Below are 22,172 nucleotides of genomic sequence, written 5' to 3' on the forward strand. Positions count from 1 at the left end.
AAGAGGGGCGGCGGGCGCAGAAGAGGGGGGGTGGACGCAGAAGAGGTGGGCGGACACAGAAGAGGGGGGCGGACACAGAAGAGGGGGGCAGAGAAGAGAGGGGGGCAGACAGAGAAGGCGGGTGGGGGCGACAGAGAGGAGGAGGAGGATGAAGAAAAGGAGAAGTGTGATGGAGTAGAAGAGGAGAGAGTGTGTGTGTGTGTGTGTGTGTGTGTGTGTGATAGAGAGAGAGAGAGAGAGAGAGAGAGAGAGAGAGAGAGAGAGATTACAACAACAGAATTCACTTGGTGAAACTTCTGTTACGGAATTATTAAAATTATATGTTGTTTTACCTTTAACAATCTTTAGTCACTAACCATTGTAAGGAAAGGAAGAACTTTAATTTTTCAGTGATTTATTCTCCAAAGATTGAACATCTAAAAATATTATAACTCACTGTGCAATGATGTAAAAATCATCCATGAGTTCTGTAGGCTGTACTCCTTCTATCAGTGATGGCCCATCTGATGGGGTGGCTTTTGTGTTATCAATCTGTGCAAGTTTATGTCTCAGCATGTCATTTTCTTCCTGCAGACGACGCATTCTAGCAGCATCCTCTTCGTAGTTTGCAAGTGTAGGAAGGGGCATACACTGCACAGGAAGACAAGACTATTAAATACACAAGTTAAACATTATTTTAATTTTAAATTACAGTCACCAGGCAACATTAATTTATCTTTGACACAAACACATTTTTTAATCTGCAGCACATATACATCATGCAGAATGGCAATAAATTCACATGCAACAGAAATTAATCTTCTAATTATGTCCAAATAAACTTTTTCACTTACTGTGACAGTATGGTGTGAAACAATAACTGAGTTCCAAGCGCAGGGATGAAACAATTTACATTTTTTGTAACTGTGAAGGTTTATTTCATGGGGATTTATATTAACTATGAAAAGTATTTCCCATGTAAGTAACAGGGATTTGCTTTCCTAGAATCTAAACAATTATGGAAAATGTGGTTAATAAAGTATACATATAATTTGTATCTTTAATTACCCATGTCAATCCACTTTCACATTTTATTTTTAACAAAATTCTACACCTGAGTATACTGTACCACACAGAAACACAGACTTTGATGAGAGAGTATATTTGCTTATTAGCATTGAAAACTAACATTCATAGAAAAAAAACCTCTGCAAAAATAAGTTTTGTCACATGCCTGAGCTGCCGGAGTTTGGTGTGTGTGTGTGTGTGTGTGTGTGTGTGTGTGTGTGTGTGTGTGGTATGCTTGCTTGCATGAATGACTTAAGTGTGTTTCTCTTCTTCTGATGAAGACTGTGGCCAAAAGTTTAAATGTAAGTGTCATTTAATTGTGCCTGTCTGCAACTTAACATGCCATCTTTATACTAAGGAGCAATCTATCTGACACTTCCTGGCAGATTAAAACTGTGTAGCGGACCAAGACTCAAACTCAGGACCTTTGCTTTCATGGGCAAGTGCTCTACCAGCTGAGTTACCAAAGCATGACTCACAACCCGTCCTCACAACTTTAATTCAGCCAGTACCTCGTCTCCTACCTTCCAAACTTCACAGAAGCTCTTCTGCAAACCTTGCAGGACTAGCACTCCTGGAAGAAAGGATATTGCGGAGACATGGCTTAGCCACAGCCTAGGGGATGTTTCCAGAATGAGATTTTCACTCTGCAGTGGAGTGTGTGCTAATATGCAACTTCCTGGCAGTTTAAAACTGTGTACCGGACCAAGACTCAAACTTGGGACCTTTGCCTTTGATGGGCAAGTGCTCTACCAACTGAGCTACCCAAGCACGGCTTAAGACCTGTCCTCACAACTTTAATTCTGCCAGTACTTCATCTCCTATTTTCCAAACTTCACAGAAGCTCTTCTGCAAACCTTGCAGAACTAGCACTCCTGGAAGAAAGGAGTGAAAATCTCATTCTGGAAACATCCCCTAGGCTGTGACTAAGCCACGTCTGCACAATATCATTTCTTCCGGGAGTGCTAGTTCTGCAAGGTTTGCAGAAGAGCTTCTGTGAAATTTGGAAGGTAGGAGACAAGGTACTGGCAGAATTAAAGTTGTGAGGACGGGTCGTGAGTCACGCTTGTGCAGCTTAGTTGGTAGAGCACTAGCCCGTGAAAGGCAAAGGTCCTAAGCTCGAGTCTCAGTCCGGAACACATTTTTAATTGGCCATGAAGTTTCATATCAGTGCACACTATGCTGCAGAGTGAAAATCTCATTCCGGAAGCAATCTATCTTTTCCTACATTACTGATACAGCTGAATTAAATCAGGCACTTCTGAGAGAACAAGAAATTGAAACAAGACATTAAAAGCAGTTGATGAGTTTTGCTGTTTGGGTTGTACATTACTGATTATGGACAAAGTATGGAATATATATGTAATGCAGACTGGCAGTAGCAAGAAAAACATTTCTGGGGAAAAAAGGGGGGACTTTGTTAACAACTAGTGTAAGTTTAAGTGTAAAGAAGTCTTTTCTGGCAGTATCTGTCTGATGTGTAACTTTATATGAATGTGAAATGTGGACAATAGAATCAAATCCATGATTTTGGGACAAAGACAGGGTGGGGGGAGCAATCACTGTGCCATTCCCAAATTCTCTAGAGTAAATGAAGCTTCTCCTTAATCTGTTATTATACCAACTGCAATAGTGAGAAAATTTTCAAGAGTGCTAAGTCTGAAAGCTATGTAGCGAACTTGTTTCTTTTGAGGTTAAGATGCAACAGATGTAGCTCTTGGGATTTTGGGGGGGGGGGGGGGGGAGGGGGGGTAGATCAAGTAACAAATTAGGAAATACTGAATACAATTAGGCAAAAAGAAATTCATGGCACAACTTGGCTAAAAAAAGTGTTCAGTTGATAGAACAAATCCTGAGGCATCCAGGAGTTGTCGATCTGGTAACAGAAGGAATTGTAGCACGAGAGCAAGGGTTGATTACTGTTACCAAGTTGAAATGGATGTAGGCTGTGGCAGTTATGCACAGACTAAGAGACTAGCATACGAAAGACTAGCATTGAAAGCTGCATCAAAACAATCCTCAGATTGAGGAGCATAATACAAAAAACAACAACAATCGACAGCAACACGTAAGAGCAGTTACTAGTACCAAAACTAGTGCCCGGTGTCCGGACATTCACAGGTGACACGGGACTCAAAGTGAGGGTTGCAAAGCAATAGCAGACATAATGAAGCCTGTCTTCAAATTTTCCTTTACAAAAGAAACTCAGGGAGAATCACCACAGTTTAACCTTGCACCACTAAGAAGATAAATGATACAGATATTAATATCAGTGGTGCTGGGAAACAGGTGAAACCAGTAAAACTGACAAAAACTCCAGGGTCTGATGGGATCTCTATCAGATTTATGCAAAATTTTAACGATAATATACTGTAAATCCATCAAACAAAATGTTGTGACCAGTGATTGGAAGAAAGCACAAGTCACAATCATCTTCAAGGAGTGATCAACAAAATGAATTGTCCAATATCATTGACATCTATCTTTTGTAGAATCTCAGAATACATACTAATTGATCAAAAGTGTAAAGGTGCCCATATGTAAAGCAGAACTGATCACTACATGTCGTAAGAGGTGGACTCACTAGTATAAAAGTAGGCTGGGAGTAATCTGTTGTCAGTAGAGAAGTGGTAACAGCAGAAGCAGGAGAGCTCAGGGATTTCGAATGTGGATTAGTAATTGGATGTCATCTAAGTAACAAATTCATCAGGAACGTTTCAATCCTCCTAAAGCTGCCCAAGTCAACTGTCAGTGATGTGACTGCGAAGTGTAAATGCGAAGGAATAACCGCAGCAAACCAAGACCAGGGAGACCTCAAGTACAGATAGAGAAGGCCTGCTGGACTTTGGGGAGGGTGACTGTAAAAAACTGCATGAAATCAGTGGAAGGAATTACTTGCGAATTGCAAAGTGCTATCAGCACACACTGACTGTGCACAGGAAGTTAAGAAGAATGGGGTACGTCGGTCAAGCAGCTCCTCATAAGGCACGAATTTCTGTAGTCTGTGCTAAGTGACACTCAAGGTGATGTAAAGAGTAATGACACTGGACAGTGGAAGAATGAAAACAAGCAATCATCAAGCTAGACCCTATGGCAATCTAATGGAATGGTTTCAGTCTAGAGAATGTTACCTACCATTATGCATCGTGGCAACAGTGAAGTACAGAAGAGCGGTATCAAGGTGTGGGGGTGTTTTTCCTGGTTAGGGTGCGGTGCACTGACTGCATTTAAGGAAATGCTAAACGTTGAAGGACATGGACACATTTTATAGCATTGTGTGCTGTGTACAGTCAATAGCAGTTCAGAGGTGTTGATTTGATCAGCATGATGATGCACCACATAATAAAGCAGCAACTATGAGGCAACGGATTGTGGACAATAACATTCCTGAAATGGATTGGCCTGCACACCACCCAGTCTGAATCCAATGAACACATTCAGGATGAGTTAGATGTTGACTTTGCGCCACATCCCAGCATCTAACATCACCTTATTTGGTTTTGTCTTTTGAGACATAACGGGCTGAGATTCCTCCGTATACTTCAGACACCTCATTGAAAGTGTCCCAGGCAGAGTTCACGCTGTCATATAGGTGAAGGATGGACACACACCACACTAATGACCGCTAGTAAGTGTCCAGACATTTTGGATCAGATAGTGTGTTCTGAGCTACAATGTAATGAGCTATTTGATCAGAAGCACTTCCATGCCGAATCGTATGATTCCAAAAACAATGATCACATAAAACAAAACCTGCCTTTTTCTCCTGTGATATCCTGAAAGCGATGGATCATAGCAGTCAGACAGACAAAGTAAACCTCAACTTATGAAAAACATTTCACTCATTACACACTTATGCTTGTCATTGAAATTATGATCATATAGTATATCAAGCAAAATTTGTGACTGGACTGAGGACTTCTTGGTCAGGAGGATGCAGTATATTGTCTCTGATGGAGAGTTATCACAGACGTGCAATTAACTTCACATGAGTCCTAGGAAATAGCATTTGGACACCTCCTGTTCATGTTGTATATTAACCACCTAGCAGGCAACGTTCATAGTAAACTCAGACTTTTTGCAGGTGAGGCAGTTGTCTATAATGAAGCACTGTCAGAAAGAAGCTGCACAAATATTCAATCAGATCTTGAAAAGATTTCAAAATACTGCAAAGACTGGCAACTTACTTTAAATGTTCAGAAAAGTAAAACTGTGCACTCTGCAAAATGAGGAATAAATTGCATCATATGACTGCAATAACGACAAGCCACAGTTGGAATCACTCAATTCAAACAAGTCCTGGGTATAATAATTTGTAGTGATACGAAATGGAACGATCACATAGGATCGGTCATGGATAAACCAGGTGGCAGTCTTTGGTTTATAGGTAGAATACTACAGAAATTCTATCAGTCTACAAATGAGACTGCTTAGAAAATACTCGTGTGACCCATTCTAGAATACTGTCCAAGTGTGCGGGACACGTACCAAATAGGACTGACAAGTGATATATATTGTTTACAAAGAAGTGGAACACAAATGGCAACAGGTTTGTTTGATCCATGGAAGAGTTTCACAGAGACACAGAAAGAAACTCAACTGGCAGATACTTGTAGACAGATGCAAACCAACCTCGTGAAATCCTACTTAGAAAGTTTCAAGAACCTACTTCAAGCAATGTTTCTAGGAATACAACAACTCACTAGATGTTGCTTCCATAGGGATCATGAAAACAAGATTAGTGTTTCAGCCATCATTTTTCCCCACACTTGATACATCAATGGCACAAAAACAAGCCCTGATAACTGACACAATGGAAAGCACCCTCTGCCATGCACTTCAAAGTGGTTTTTTGAGTACAGACTTGAACAAAGTAATCTTTGTATAGTTATGCACACTTTTAAAGCTTTGAATCTCTCCTCTAAGCACTCATGTTTCGCCACACTGTACCTTATGTCAGTCTCATTTTTTGTATGACTGTATTCTCTTTTGTGTGCTTCATTTTTTATATTTTCTCCATTTAACAATTAAACTTTATATTTCCTGCCTTTATCAAAGAATTTCTATTGAACCTTGTCACTCAGCTAAGTTGTTCCTCACCTTCCTTCATTATTTCCTCTCTCAAAGCTACCCATTCCTGTTTCATTGTTTTTCATTTGTCTATTTCTGCAGTCTAATGCTAACTCTGAAACACTCCACAACTTCCAATTGTTTCAACTTATTCTAGTACCATCATCTTAAATTCCACATTTCTGCAATTTCATTAGCTTTAGTTTCCCAATCATAACCAGTAAATTATGGCCAACAGCAAGCTCTGCTAGAAGAGAAATTCTGCAGTTTGCAATCTGGTTTATAAATATCTGTCTTACCACTATGTGATGTATCTGATGTTTTCTTGTGCCCCCAGTTCCCTTCCCCATATACAACCCACTTTCATTATTTGAAGCTCAGTGTATGCAATGATTATATTGTGCTCTGTGCAAAATACTACCACGAGATTCTTCTTTCACTGCTTTCATCAACCCACATACTCCTACTGTGTCCCTTCTCTTTCTTTTCCTACTTTTTGCTTATTTTCAGCCCAGTCAATGTCTTATGATTAATAATCTGGGATAACTCATGCCCCAAAAGTGTTCAGGGGTTCAAAGTTTGATTTGTTTTGTTTTGTTTTCGGGAACAAAAACAACTAGAGTCATAAGTACCCATGTCAGAACCAAAGAACATGAAAACGAAAAAGGAGTTAAAAGCGACTAAATGTTAAGCCCAGTTGATGGAAGGAAAGACAGCTAAAAGCAAGGACTTGGAAAAAGGTCCATAAAATACACCATAAAGACAATGGAGGCCCTGAACTAAAGATAGAATGTCCTTCACCACATTGCTACAATGGACAAAAACGCAGTCAACAGCTCACGTGTTGTTTGCTAAAACGGCTGATAACTCAGATGACAAACATAAATGAGAATGTAAGTGTTAAAAAAGGAGCATTCTACCAGGAAATGGCAAACCATCACAGGCTGAGGGCAACGAGCACAAAGTGGTGTGGGATCTCCGCTAAACAAATGGCAATGGCTAAAAAGACAGCACCCAATACGCAATCTAGCTAAAATGTTCTCGCGGTGAGAGAGCCGAGAGGAGGTCAGCCGAGCCACTGGGAGAGGTTTAATTCCCCAGAGCTCGTTCCCACGAAGGGAAGCCCAGTGTCGATGTTACAGTGACACCACCTGGTGACAGTCGGCAGCACAGAGATCGTCAGAGGGAACGGAAGAACTGGCGGGCCGAGGAACGAGGACTGCAGCCTCGGCAGCAGGGACAGCAACCTCGTTCCCCATCACACCCACACGATTAGGGGCCCACATAAACATCACAATGGCTCCATCAAGAGTGAGCGAGTGATATCTTTCCTGGACTTACTGCACTAAGGGATGGACGGTGTACAGCACACAGAGACTCTGCAGGGCACTGAGAGAGTCGGAGTAGATGACACGGTTGAAAAGCCTGTTTCGCAGGATGTACTGCGTCGCCTGATACAGGGCGAAGAGCTCCACTGTAAATACTAAGCAGCGTTCCGGAAGCCAATACCAAAAATCATTGATGCCAAACACAAAGCCACACCAACCACCACATCATCCCGAGGGCCATCAGTGTACATAAAGTACTGTTGCGAAGTTCCGTGCGAAGGTCGAGAAACTTACGGCGATAGAGCAAGTCTGGAGTAGTGTCCTTAGGAAGCGAATGAAGTCCAACGTGAACACGGGTCGCCACACGAAGCCGAGGTGGTAAATGGTTCACACCCATTGGGAAAAAGGCAGGGAGCGTGAAAATACGCTGCCAAAGCAATAGCCAAAGTGAACTACATTAAGTAACAGAGAAGAAGGATGTGCTCCATATTGGCGGTCAAAGGAGTCATTGAAGAAGGAGGCATAGGATGGGTGGCCACGCACGGCGGACAAATGGCACGCCTACCTGCGGAGGAGAAAATCACGGCAGTATGACAGCATTAGTTCGGCAGCTTCTGAATACGGACCTTCAACTGCATTAGTGTAAAAGGCACCAGTGGCCAAACAGATGGCATAATGGTAGATTGTATTGAAACGGTATAAGATGGATGGACGTGCAGATGCATAAATGAAACACCCACAGTCTAGTTTTGAATGGAAAAGGGACCAGTACAAATGGAGGAGGGTGGTCCGACCTGCTCCCCAGGAAGCAGCACTGAGGACACTGAGGGACCGCGTACAGCAGGCGGCCAGGTAAGACATGTGGGAGGACCAAGAGAGTTCCCTAATGAGCATGAGCCCCAGGAATTTCATAGTTTGAACGAATGGAAGAGCAAACGGCCCAAGATGTAAAAACGGTGGAAGAAATCAATTCCGCCAGCAGAAAGTGATACAAATCGTTTTGTCAGTGGAAAAGCGAAAGCCATTGTCAATGCTCCACAAGGGCAAAGGCGATTGAGACAACGCTGAAGACGCCGATGAAGGAGACAAGTCTGTGAAGAATTGCAATAGATGGGAAAATTGTCAACAAAAAGGGAACCGGAAATGCCTGGTGGGAGACAGGTCATAATACAGTTAACGGCGATAGCAAAGAGGATGATGCTCAGGTCTGAAGGCTGGGGCACACCGTTTTCCTGGATAAAGGTGTCTGACAAGGCAGAACTAATACGCACCGTGAAAAGTCAGTCTTTTAAAAATTCCTGAAGAAAACGAGGCATGCGACATCGGAAGCCCCATGTGTATGGAGGAAACCAGTTCTCCAGCAGGTGTCGTGCACTTTCTGCAAATCGAAAAACACAGCCGCAGTCTGGTATTTCCACAGAAAACTATTCATGACCTGGGTTGACAAGGTGACAAGATGGTCAACTTCAGAATGGTGCGCTCGAAATCCACATTAACCAGCAGTTAGTAAATTTCAAGACTAAAGCCACCATACTAGCTGGGCGTGAAACATATGTTCCATCGGCTTGCAAACACAGCTGGTGGGAGAAATGGGGTGGTAGTTAGAAGAAAAGTGTTTGTCCCTACTGGCCTTAGGTGCAGGTATAAGAGTGGCTTCACACCAGCATCTGGGGAACGTGTCCTCTGCTCAGATGTGATTGTATGCATGAAGGAGGAAGTGCTTGCCTGCAAGAGGAAGGTTCAGCAACATCTGGACGTGAACATCGTCTGGCCCTGGAGTGGAGAACTGGGATAAAGTGAGAGCACGATCTAGCTTCCTCACAGTGAAGATGGCATTGTAGCACTCACGAGTCTGAGAAGAGAAGAGTATTGCCCGACACTCCCCACTTGTTTCCAATGGAGAAAGGCAGGGTGACAGTGGGTGGAGTTCGAAATCTCCGCAAAGCAGCACCCCAAGGTGTTGGAGATAGCAACAGGGTACACTATGACACTGTCTGCTATGGTAAGGATGGAAATTGGGGAATGGACGTTGGCCCCAGAGAGCCGTCAGAGGTCGGCCCAAATAACGGAAGAGGAACTGGAACTGTTAGAAGAACTAGTAAACGAAATCCAGTTAGCTCTTTTTTCTATCCTGAAGAATGTGATGACACTGCAAGTGCAACTGTTTATAATGAATGCAGTTTGCCATCGTACGATGACAAGTAAAAACATGGCGAGCATGTCTCCACACACGAACTGCATCTTGGCAAGCCTCAGTCGACCGAGGGACTGGGTCACTGAGCAGTGAAGATGAAGTGCCAGGAATGGAATGTTCTGCAGCAGTAGGGATAATGTTGGTAAAGTATTCCACCTGGTCATCACAACTGGAGAAATGTTGTTCTTTGAAGGTCACCAGGGAGGAGTAAAACCTAGAGTCAGTCTTAGAAAGCTGTCATTTGAGTGTGCACATAGGTGAGGTCTGAGTCAGCAAATGGATAGGACACGGGAAATGATCACTTGAGTACATGTCAGAGGGAACGGACCACTTGAGATGACAGGCAAGCTGGGCAGTGCAGAAGGAGATGGACCAAATAGGAATAGGTGTGCATGGAGCCTGAAAGGAATGTGGGTGCTCCTGTGTTAAGGGAAACGAGGTGAAGTTGACTGAGAATATCAGCCAAGAGGGTACCTCCTGGACACGTTCTGGGAGAACCCCAAAGGGGATGGTGCACATTAAAGTTACTAAGCAGCAGAAAGGGGTGAGGGAGTTGCCCAATAAGCTGGAGGAATTCTGCCCTGATGACACTTAATGATGGAGGGATGCAAACGGTACAAAGGGAAAAGGTGAAATGCGCACTACAACAGCTTGAAGCTGGGTAGTCAGCAACACGGTTTGACTACGAACATTATCCCGCAGAAGCAAGATGACTCCCCCATGAGCCAGAATGCCATCCTCGGGGTGAAGGTCAAAGCAGACCGCAAAGAAATGCAAGAGGTCAAAGCGGTGGTGAGGATGCGATTTTGTTTCCTGGAGCACGACTCATGACCCCTCCTCACAGCTTCAATTCTGTCAGTACCTTGTCTCCTATCTTCCAACCTTCACAGCAGCTAGGAATGAGGTTTTCACCGTGTAGTGGAGTGTGCGCTGATATGAAACTTCCTGGCAAATTAAAACTGTGTGCCAGACCAAGACTCGAACTCAGGACTTTTGCCTTTTGTGGTTAAGTGCTCTATCATCTGAGCTACCCAAGCACGACTCATGCCCCACAGAACTAGCACTCCTAGAAGAAAGGAGTGAAAATCTCAGTCTGGAAACATCCCCCAGGCTGTGGCTAAGCCATGTCTCTGCAATATCCTTTCTCCCAGGAGTGCGAGTTTTGCAAGATTCGCAGAAGAGCTACTGTGACGTTTGGAAGGTAGGAGATGAGGTACTGGCAGAATTGAATCTTTGAGGACGGGGTGTGAGTTGTGCTCAGGTACCTCAGATGGTAGAGCACTTCCCCTCGAAAGGCAAAGGTCCTGAGTTCGAGTCTCAGTCCAGCACATGGTTTTAATCTGCCAGGAAGTTTCATAACAGACATGTTCCTCAAGGGAGGGAAAAAAGAATAGCAAGTGGACAGACATGCAGCACGGAAGGGAAAAGATCGTGGTAGTCAAGCACGATCCTGCCAAAGTGCCGTGAGCCATGTGGGGGGAGGTTCCAAAGTATAATGGGAAAGCCTCTACTGGGACTGTACGGGTCTTCGAATAATGTAACTGGTAATGCACTGCTCATACAGTGTAGGTATCTACATTCAAGTCCTGATGCAGCACACAGCTTCAACTTGGCATATGCAGGAGTTGGACAAAAGTGGGAGAAATGCTTGCTTGAACATAAATGCAGACACTAGCCAAGCCTGCAGCTTGGGGTGTTGTATTTGACCACAAGTGGAACCTGCATAATGTCTGAAATAAGTTGATAGTATCTGTCATGGTTATAACAATGTTCTGCATAGCTGTGTGTCCATTATGTCAGAGCTAAGTGAATTCGATTGTGGACAAATTTTTGGTGCATGTATCGTGGGTGCTTCCATAAACAAGGAAGCTGCAGTGTTTGGTGTTTCAAGAGGCACTGTATATCAAAGATTTATACCGCACACACGGGAAGATGGAAAACATAATCCAATAAGTCACAACGCAAGTGAAAGAATGTGATGAGTGATCATGACAGACGGTCATTGAAGAAGACTGTGATGAAAAGTAAGAGGATGAAGCTGTAAAAGTCACTGCAGAACTAAATGTCACACTTGTGAACCCTGACAGCAACAAACAACATGAACGAAGCTTGATAAGCAGGTTAACTGCAGGGTGAACTGGAATTCCAAAACCACTAGTCAGTGATGCAAATACCCATAACAGAAAAATGTGGTGTCAAAGCCATAAAATCTGGGCTATAGAGCAATGGAAGAAAGTCATTCAGTCAGATGACTGTTTCCAACTTCTGGCCAGTGTCCCAACAGTGAAATACGGTGGGGATTCAGTGATGATTTTGGCAGCCATATCGTGGTATTCCATGGGCCCCATGGTTATTCTGCAAGTCTGCATTACAGCCAAGGATTATGTGATCATTTTGGCTGATCAGTTCCATCTCACAGTACATTGTTTGTTCCCCAGTAGTGACACACTGTTGCAAGATGAGAAGACCCCTGTTCACAAAGTTTACATCACCCATGACAGGTTTTGTGCGCACGAGGATGAACTGTCACATCTCCCCTGGCCACCACAGCACCCAGATCTTAATATTATTAAGCCTTCGTGGTCTACTTCAGAGAGAAGGGTGCATTATCACTATCCACCTCTGTCATTGTCAACTGAACTTGCTACTATTTTGCAGGAAGAGTGGTATAAGGTTCCCTTGGAAACCATACAGTACCTGAATTTATCAATTCTGATACGACTGGAAGCTGTTTTCAATACCAACAGGTTTCCTACACCATATCAGGCATTGTAATGTGTTGTATTTTCGCGTTTCCATTTTTTGTCCCTCCCCTGTATAAACATAACTGTTTTCTCCATCAGTATTTTTATAGTACAACTGGTGAGACAAGAGGGTGTAGTTAGTTTTAAAAATGGTCTCATCAACAAAACTTATGGATGAAAGAGGTCTTATCACGACCAATAGAATTAAGCTGGAGGGCACTACAAACCTTAGGTAAGAAATTTAGTTTTCTACATTTATCAATAGAAACACTCACAGAACCTTAATAGCTATAGTTTATGTTTGAGACTAGTGAACAATTAAATATGTCAAAGCATATCATTAAAGTTTCCACAGCTATAACAAAAAATTCATTCATATATACTTGCACTCTCAGCCAATCACAGGTGTGAAACATCTCGTACACTGGAAGTAGCATATGGACAATTCTCAGTATCCAGGATGCAAAATTGCACTAAACAATCATGTTGCTGTCAACCATGCCATGATAGTGACATTGCCAGGTGAATATTCTCAAAGATGTCTCCAAATGCTCAGTATTGCAGAAATACATTTTAATGCTAGAGAGTGATATTATGACCAGACTGTATGGGGTGCATGTGAAGAAATTAACAACTGCACTCTCAATTTTGATACTGAACAGCATTAATGTAAAGGAAATATTACACGTACTCAATAAGCAACTGAGGTCCAGAGCTCAGATGATATTGATAAACTTTTTGATTTTGTTATATTTGTAAATAGCGCATGACAATGCAATTCATGACAACTTGCTCTATGGAATACTTTTGTTTAGATGACTTTTTAAAGTAGGTATGTTGTCTGTATTTAGTTCAAATTAACAGACAGACACAAAATTCATCCATACCTGGCACAGAGCTACCTCTCTAAAATTATTTAACAAGCGCACTATATGCTATTGGATGAACAGCAGTTAAAAGTGTATAAAATGGCAAACACCAAAGGCACAGCAAAAGAAGGAGTATGACACATTTTACATGAATAATTAACAATGAGAAAATTTTGTACAAACTGATGCAAATTTATTGAACTCTAGCCAATAATGAATATCTTTGCAATGTTCATACTGAAGATTTCAGCAGATTTTGTGCACTAAATTGTTGCTGGAGGATACTGATCCATTACTTCATGTCAGGAACAAAGTAGCAATCAAAACAGTGGATGGAAGCTCGTGGCTTTGTTACAAAAGCTAAAGCTTTAAAGTCTATTGCAAATTGCAGAAAGTTAAAGGATAAAATAACTGGTGGATTTATTAAGTCCTCTGGAACAAATGGATGATCCAATATATGAGAAGATGACTGGATGATATGTAAATAAATGAGAATAAAAAAAGTATCACACAATACACCTGACCACAAAGATGTTTCGGGCGGGGGAAAAAAAAAACAAAAACAAAAAAACAGGAAATTTGAAATACTAATGGTTGAAATAACCAGCCTAATTGCCATATTTGGTACCCTCAGATTTCCACCTAAAGCCACAGCTGGAAGTTAGGGTCTTGAAAATGTTTCGTATCCAAATATGAGATGAAAGCAGACCAGTCTTTCACTGCCAAGTCATGAACTTTTTATCCTTCCTTCATACAGCATCTGTAGATGAAGGTTAATGATGTGGAAATACTGGCCAATTGCAGCTACAATTGCACTTTTCTTATTGATAGACAATAAAGCTTACCTTTTCTTACCTGAAAAATCATTGCAAGGAAATTGTGTAAGGATACAAAGAGAGTATCCTGCCACTGGCGTGTAAAATGAACAGCAAAGGTGGGGTTTTCCTCTGGACATTTAATGAATGGCAACACTGCGAAGGAAGAAAGATTTAAAAATTATATTACACAGGGGAGTACACAAAAATACATATACTGTTACAGAGTAGGTTCACAAGAGAGAAAAAGCAATAACATGAATCTAGTACTTACTAAACCATTCTTTCCACTCAGACTGACTACTGAGTTCAGGAGTCATTTTCGCGAAAAAGTCCGTAACTTTCTCAGGTTTGTTATTAGTGACAGCATTCACAAGGTACAATTTCAGTACAGCATTCTCCATTTTTTTAACAGCTGCAAATACAAAAAATGAAAAATTGGTTGGATTAGTTGATAATCAAACAATGAAAACTCAAATGTTGTGTGAAACTTATCATGTGTCAGGGACAAAACTTAAGCAAGAAAGTCACGAGGAAGGCTGCAAAATAGCGAAAATGATACACCTAACACATCAACAGTGGTCTTTACTTCATACGTCATATACAACTTATGTCTGAAAATCAAGTTCAGAATGACAATTGTTCCTAATATAACACAAAGGATATACATATATGTAAATAACCAAAGGCACCCAGAATTGGTGATATGGTCGTCGTCACCATCATCAACCAACATCACCACCACTATTACTGTAAGGTGTATCTGAAAAATAAAATCCCCTTACTCTCTCTCTCTCTCTCTCTCTCTCTCACACACACACACACACACACACACACACACGCAGACACACACACACACACGTGCCAACTTTTATTGACAGTTTTTGTTTCCTAGAAACCTACTTCACCTTTCCATATAATCATTGTCCTGATCTATGCACATTTCACAAAGCTGCATTAGTTGCTTCATCTGATCTGTCTAGAAGGCCTCAACCTGAGAAATGAACCAGCTGACAACAGTGGTCTTTAGCTCTTTGCGGCCTTCAACCTGTCACTGAAGGTGAAGTCGGAACCTGAGGAGTTTTCCCTTGTTGTGAGTTGACTTTAAGTGATCAACATATTGCAAGACACCAAGTTTTTACTCGTTCCCGTGTAATAACGGTTAACTTCTTTTCCGAATTTCCTGGTCGCAGTCTTGTAACTGAGTATGTAATTTGTGTGTTCATAACATCTCAGAAAATATGTATGTAAGCTCATGTTTGTGTAAACTTTTGGCATATTGCTTCATGCCAGCAAATTATCATAATGTCCAACATCAAATGTATGTTTGTGCATCACCATGTGCATGTCATGTACAGTATTGATTCAGAGGACAATAAATAAATAAATAAATAAATAATGCATGCTTTTTGTCTAAGTGAGGAGATAGCACAGAATATAATCCTGTAGCACCCCAGTGAATGAAAATGTTTTCTTACTAGCACCTATATTCCCAAAGATGGCAATTATTCTTATGGCAAAAGTAGCTGAACCTAAAAGTTTTAGCAGGTCTGCTATATGGTTTCTCTTCTTTCAGTTTTCATCAATATGCACACCTAAGAACATAGAATTTTCTACTATGTTTATTATTTTTTGTTGGTACACTAGGTTAATAGGAAGTGAAATCAAACAATGGAAAATCTGGCATGGAATAATAATAATGAAGACACAGAAAACCTCACATGTTTATGGCCACTGTCAATGAGAATACATATATATCTGTGTGTGTGTGTGTGTGTGTGTGTGTGTGTGTGTGTGTGTGTGTGAGAGAGAGAGAGAGAGAGAGAGAGAGAGAGAGAGAGAGAGAGAGAGAGAGAGAGAGAGGGGGGGGGAGGGGGAGGGGGAGGGGGGAGGGAGAGGGAGAGGGAGAGGGAGAGAGGGAGAGAGGGAGAGGGAGAGAGGGAGAGAGTCAAGTTTTCATTATTTTTTGTGTGTCTCTTGACAACTCATTTCAGCTATTCAGGAAGTTTATACTTCACTCCTAATTATTGACAATCTGCCAGAACTTTCCTTACCACACTAATAAGAAATGAGATACTTTCGACAGTACAAAAGTAAATGAGCTGTGTTTTGTCAAAATTTAAAGCTAGCAAAAGTGTTTCACAAATTGAGCAAGTCAATAACACATTACTCCACCTCTGGCCCTTATGCAAGCAGTTACTTGTCATGGCATTTTGATTCGCAGAGTTGTTGGACTTCCTCCTGAGTGATACTGTAGCATAGTCTGTCCAACTGACACACTAGATCGTCAGAATCCCTCGGTGGCTGGAGGGCCCTGCCTATAATCCTCCAAAAGTTCTCAACTGGGGAGGGATCTGGTGACCTTGCTGGCCGAGGCAGGGTTTAGCAAGCACAAAGACAAGCATCAGAAACTCTTGCTGTGTGTGAGCGGGCTTTGTCTTGTTGAAATGGAAGCCAAGGATGGCTTGCCATGAAAGGCAACAAAACAGGGCATAAAATATCACTGACACACTGCTATACTGTAAGTGTGCTGCGGATAACAATCAAAGGAGTTCTGTTATGAAAAGAAATTGTATCCCACACCACAACTCTTGGTAACCAGGCTGTAATGCAGGTGACAGATTGGTATCCCCCTGCTGTCCTGGGCACCTCCAGACAATTCTTCAGCTGAGAACCTCAATGACTGGAGTAGAACTATCTCCAATGACGTGCCCCGCTTCAAACTCAGCACCGATGACCACCAAAGACGTGTCTGGAGGCACGCCAGACAGTAGTGGGATACGAACTTGGCTGTTGCTCATCGTATGGCCCAACACCCAGGAGTGATGGTCTGGGGTGCCATTTCTTTTTATAGAAGGACCTCTTTGGTTGTCATCTGTGGTGCCCTTGAAGCACCAACGATATTCTATCCCCCATTTTGTTGCCTTTCATTGCAAGCCATCCTGGGCTTACATTTCACCAAGATAATGTGCGCCTGCACACAGTGAGAGTTTCTACTGCATCAGTGACAGAAGTTCTGGCCTCAGATTTCTCACAGAAACTGGTTCTGACCTCAGCACCCTGCCACAGTCTTCACTGCATCACTGTAGGCCACCGACTACCTTCTGTCTGACAGCTGCCAATAATTTGACTATTGCGACCCACGGTATCTGGTGAACGGAGCTGAACTTAGGTCTACACTGTCTGTCCAAATTGAATTTCACCGTTGCAGACGCACAGAAGCGATCATCAGAGCGGTTCTCCCGGCACATTACTACCTCTTGTCAGACTTGACAGACGCACAGCTGTTGGACAGCGTCACAGGTTTAACTGGAGTGCAACCGTCCACAGTGAAAAGCCTGTACAGACATCTGAGGGTGAACACACTTTGCTGTTAAAGCAGTTTCTGAATTTGGCCAGATCACCCGGTGTATCTAAACAAATTCAACACAAAGCAGTGCATCACATCAAGATGATGGATGGACCATCAGAGTCATGCTGAACTAGACATTTAGCACTGGACCTTGCAATCACGAAAACTGAATTTGACCCCATGCTGCAAGAGGGCAATCAGACCATCGAACAGTCCGTGGTTCTCCGCCTTACGCCTGGTGAAAAAAAAAAATGGAGCCTAGAACCCACGTGGAGACTATTGTGTGCTGAACATGAGAACAGTGCTGGACCGATATCCTCTGTCATCACTAAGTGACTACAACTACATATTACACTGTGCACCAATATTCAGCATCTTAAGACTGTGCTAAAGCTTACACTCAGATAAAGAGGACATTATGAAGACCTCTATTATAACACTGCTCAACCTGTTTGAGAGTAGGTATATGACATTCGCATAATGAAATGCAGTGCACTTGTGGCAAAGATTCATCGAGTCTGTTCCTTAAGGCCTCCCATTCTGTTTTGCATACCAGGGCAATGTGCCCTTGTTCTCTGAGGAACAACACCAACAACACCTACAAAAGATGTTCAAGCATTTGGAGTATTATAGAGTCATGCTGAATGTTGCTAAATGTGTTTTCGGACAATCTAAAGTGATCTTCTTGGGACACAGAATCTCTGCTGTGGGCTCCCTAGCTCTGACATAGAAGGCTAATGCAATTTTAAAATTACCTAGGCCAACCACAATCACGGAATTGCGTCAATTCCTTGGTATGCTAAATTTTTATCATTTCCACACGCCTCATGCAGCTGAATTGTAGGAACCACTGACTGCGGTGCTCAGTGGTCACAGCGCAGTGGACTGAGTCTGCATGTTCCACATTTGAAGCTGTGAATCTGAGCATGGCTAATGCAGAGCTTCTAGCTCATCCTAAATTCAGTGCACCTCTTGCATTAGTTGTAGATGCAAGCTACACAGCTATTGACAGAACTCTACAGTAGTGGCAGATGGTTCATGGCAACCACTGGCATACTCTTCCCGAAAACCGTCACCATTCAGAGAAAGTGGAGCACATACGATCGTGATGTCCTGCTAAGTACATGACACACTGAAATACTTCCATCCTGAAGTTGAAGCCCAAGTGTTCACGATATTCAAGGACCACAGACCATTGACTTTTGCATTCAGATGTAACAGTGCCAACTGCTCTCCTCATCAGTTCAACCATCTAGAGTTCATAGCACAGTTCACTTCTGACGTCAAAAACATCTCGGGTATCGATTACATTCTGGCCGACCTTCTTTCGTGTGTCAGCAGTGTGACAAGTCCTATCGACTTTTCCGCACTGGCCTGAGCACGAGAAGAAGACAGAAACTCCGGACATTCATTGACGACAACACATCAGTGTTACAATTGCAGCTCATCGATGTTCTGGGCTGTCAAGCTCTACTGCAGGGTCTCTCGCGTATGACCTTTCCCGTTTCTTCCACCACTGTTCAGGAGACAAGTTTCGAGAGCATCCATAGCTGTGCCAACCATGAGTACATCCCACTTTACGACTCATCCCTGATGTTTTGTGTGGCCAGGCATGGAAAAGGGCTGTTGAGAATGGACAATGACATGTTTGCAGTGTCGAAGTTGTAAAGTGTCTCGTCAAGTAGACACTTCAGTTGGAGACTTTCCAGGTACAACTGTATGTTTTGCCCATGTATATCTGGATGTTGTGGGGCCAATTCCTCCATTAAAAAGTCAACACTACCTTTTCACAATGACTGATCATTTTACCTGCTGGCTAGAGGCAGTGTGAAATGATAATATCACCACCGAAACATGAGCCTCTGCCTTTGCATCAGTGTGGTTAATGGGCTTTGGGTGTCCACAGCATATCAGTACCAACCGTTGACGGCATTCTGAGTTAAACCTGTGCATGCAGCTTGCCATCTTTTGTGGGTATGTTCTTCACAGCACCACCAGTTACCAACGCAGTAGCAGTGGTCGAACACTGGCATCATTCCTTGAAGGCGGTCCTGATTTGCGATGAAAACACATTGATTTTGGCTCTTCCAATAGTTCAACTTGGCCTACGAACAACTTGTCTGTGGAGTTGGTCTACAGTAAGACAATGCATTTGCCTGACAAATTTAATGATGATGATACACTGCAAAGTTCCTCATAAGACCAGTCACACTTCTTATGTTGCCTGTGGAACCACATCGCACGGATCCATCCTCCAAAGGCTTCACAGCATGGCATACCATTTTGTTACATGCATTGGGACCTGGAACACTGCTCGTATGTCATGTTCCATACTGACAAGTGTAAAACCAGCCTTACAATCCCCGTACACTGGCCCGTACCACATGTTACAGAGAAGTATGTAGACAATGGACATATGGGTGAACAGCAAGTCAATAACCATTTTTCTGAAGAGAGTAAAGCCTGCACATATTTTTCAAGAGGCATCACCATTCGCAACCCAACAGAGACACCAGAACCTGCATGAGCAAGGCACCAAGCCACAAGCACCACTACCGCAGCAGCCGCCCGCAGAACATCCACCGGTTTAGACGACCCACTCCGGATGCCATGTCCACTTCCCTACCCATTTCCTTGACACCGACACTCCGCTTCTGCCAAAGGAGCTGATACAGCGTCTGACATGACAGCTGTTGTGCGCTAGTGTGGAGAAGTGAAGCATTCGCATAGTGTGCGTATGTGCAGTGTCGCGACTGTCAAGTACTTCCACACCCACCACCAGAGGCACTGTGTGTTGCATGAAACAAGTGAATTGTGGCTGTCAAAGAGTTCTACACCCAGCCGCCAGGGTCATTGATTTTTTATTTTTAACATGTGCTTGTGCCTTCTCCATGCGTGATGTTTATTCTGTGGTTTTATGTTCCATGTTTTTTGATGGTTTTATGTTCTGTACTGTTGCTCTAGGTTACAAGTAATTAGCCCCCTGCTCTGATTGAATAAAGAGTTTCCTATCATGCGTAATCCTTTGGTGTCAAGTTAATCAGTATTATTAAGTCGATCGGTTCTAATTACATTGGTCCCGATGAGTTGGGTCTGTAACCAGTCAATGTGTCAAGATGTATTACATTGAAGACTGAAGTATCTGGCAGTAACACCCATTTATAAAGGTACAGGTAATCAAGAGACCTCAGACTTGTCTCCCTCCTTTCTGTGCTCTCAAAATTCTGAGAAGGTAACTTCAACGGATTATTGATCTACCTTCCACAGGATAACCTTTTGACAACAGCTCCTTGTGGCTTCCATAAAGTTTGTCTAATCAGAAAGCTACACATGATCTAACAAATGCATTTATAACAGAGATGAACAAGAAAAGTTTTCATGTTGGCTTTTCCTGTGATGTTGCTAAGGCCTTTGATTCTATGTATCATAAATCGTACAAGAGAAACTAAAATGGTATGGAGTTTAAGGCACTCCCTTCACATGAACAGTCATTTTTTACCAACCAACAAAAAAAAAAAAAAAAGAGGCACATCAGCAAATAATAACACTGGATTAAACTACATGGGTAAACACTAAACATTGAGTTCTGCAACTTTTGTTACTTGGTCCATCCCTATTCTTTATTTACAGAAATGAATCACCTGGAACATCAGAGGGTAGTTAAAAATTGTAATGTTAGCAGATGATGCAAACAAACTAATAAAGGGTCCAAATAAATCCATACCAACAAGCACACCCAGAAGAATAATGAAAGAGGCTTACAACTTAATCGTTACCTTTACAGAGTGATCTTTATTTACTTATTTGTTTATTTCACATGGAAGGAGTATTGTAACATCCCCTAATCAAATTACAATTGTAATCAAATTACAATTGAAGTCAATTTGAGGAAGGAAGTAAGTTGGTGTTAAGAACAGAAAATATTCAAGATTATTTTTTCCAGCAGATAATTTTGGCACAGTAGAGACTGGCTGTATGGAGGAAGTAACAGTTACTTTGATGACATCCACATGCATGACTGGACATACAATGAATAGCAGGCCGCATCAGTCTGACTGAATGTACGATAGTAATTGTACCATCAGAGATCAAAATCGCACATTTTATTTTTATTAACACTTTTTTAGTACCAGAGATATGATACTGAGCTACTGTAGCTATGATATTAAATTAAATGAATTAATGTAATTAAAAACCTACAGTGATCAGGAAAAAGACATCATGAGACAACTGTCAGGAAGGATTATTTCACGAGGGGATTTTGAAAAAGCTGTGCAAAAATAAAAACTACTCAAGTGTTTGGGGTAAACCTTTTTTTATTTTTTGAGATAGTCTCTTTTTCGACTTATACACTGCGTCCAATGCTGTTCTAATCTGTTGATTCCTTCTGAATAATAGGAATTGTCCAAGTCTGCAAAATAGCTATTAGTTGATGCAACCTCCTCGTCTGAATAAAATCTTTGTCCCGCCAGCCATTTCTTCAAATTGGGGAACAAATGGTAGTCCACGGGAGCCAAGTCTACAGAACGGGGCGGGGGGGGGGGGGGGGGGGGGGGGATGTGAAACAAGTTGGAATCCTATTTCCATTAATTTTGCGACCACAACTGCTGAGGTGTGTGCTGGTGCATTGTCGTGATGGAAAAGGACTTTTTTGCGGTCCAATCGCTGGCGTTTTTCTTGCAGCTTGGTTTTCAAATGGTCCGACAACAATTAATAATATACACTTGTAATAGTTTTACCCTTTTCCAGATAG

The 22,172-nt window shown here is 42.3% G+C and overlaps 1 protein-coding gene across 2 annotated transcripts in view; it reads right to left on the minus strand.

Moving 5' to 3' along the window:
• The window catches only part of LOC124789898 (WD repeat-containing protein 91-like), a 216,886-nt gene that overhangs the window by 157,164 nt on the left and 37,550 nt on the right, over positions 1-22,172 (minus strand). For both annotated transcript variants that reach the window (XM_047257417.1, XM_047257416.1), the window contains exons 3-5: positions 14,342-14,482; positions 14,108-14,223; positions 437-630 (exon numbers count right to left, since the gene is read on the minus strand). In XM_047257417.1, the coding sequence (XP_047113373.1) occupies positions 437-630; positions 14,108-14,223; positions 14,342-14,482 (451 nt within the window). The remainder of the gene's footprint in view (positions 1-436; positions 631-14,107; positions 14,224-14,341; positions 14,483-22,172) is intronic.

Source organism: Schistocerca piceifrons, chromosome 3, assembly GCF_021461385.2.
Source record: "Schistocerca piceifrons isolate TAMUIC-IGC-003096 chromosome 3, iqSchPice1.1, whole genome shotgun sequence".
In the NCBI taxonomy this organism is placed as follows: Eukaryota; Metazoa; Arthropoda; class Insecta; order Orthoptera; family Acrididae; genus Schistocerca; species Schistocerca piceifrons.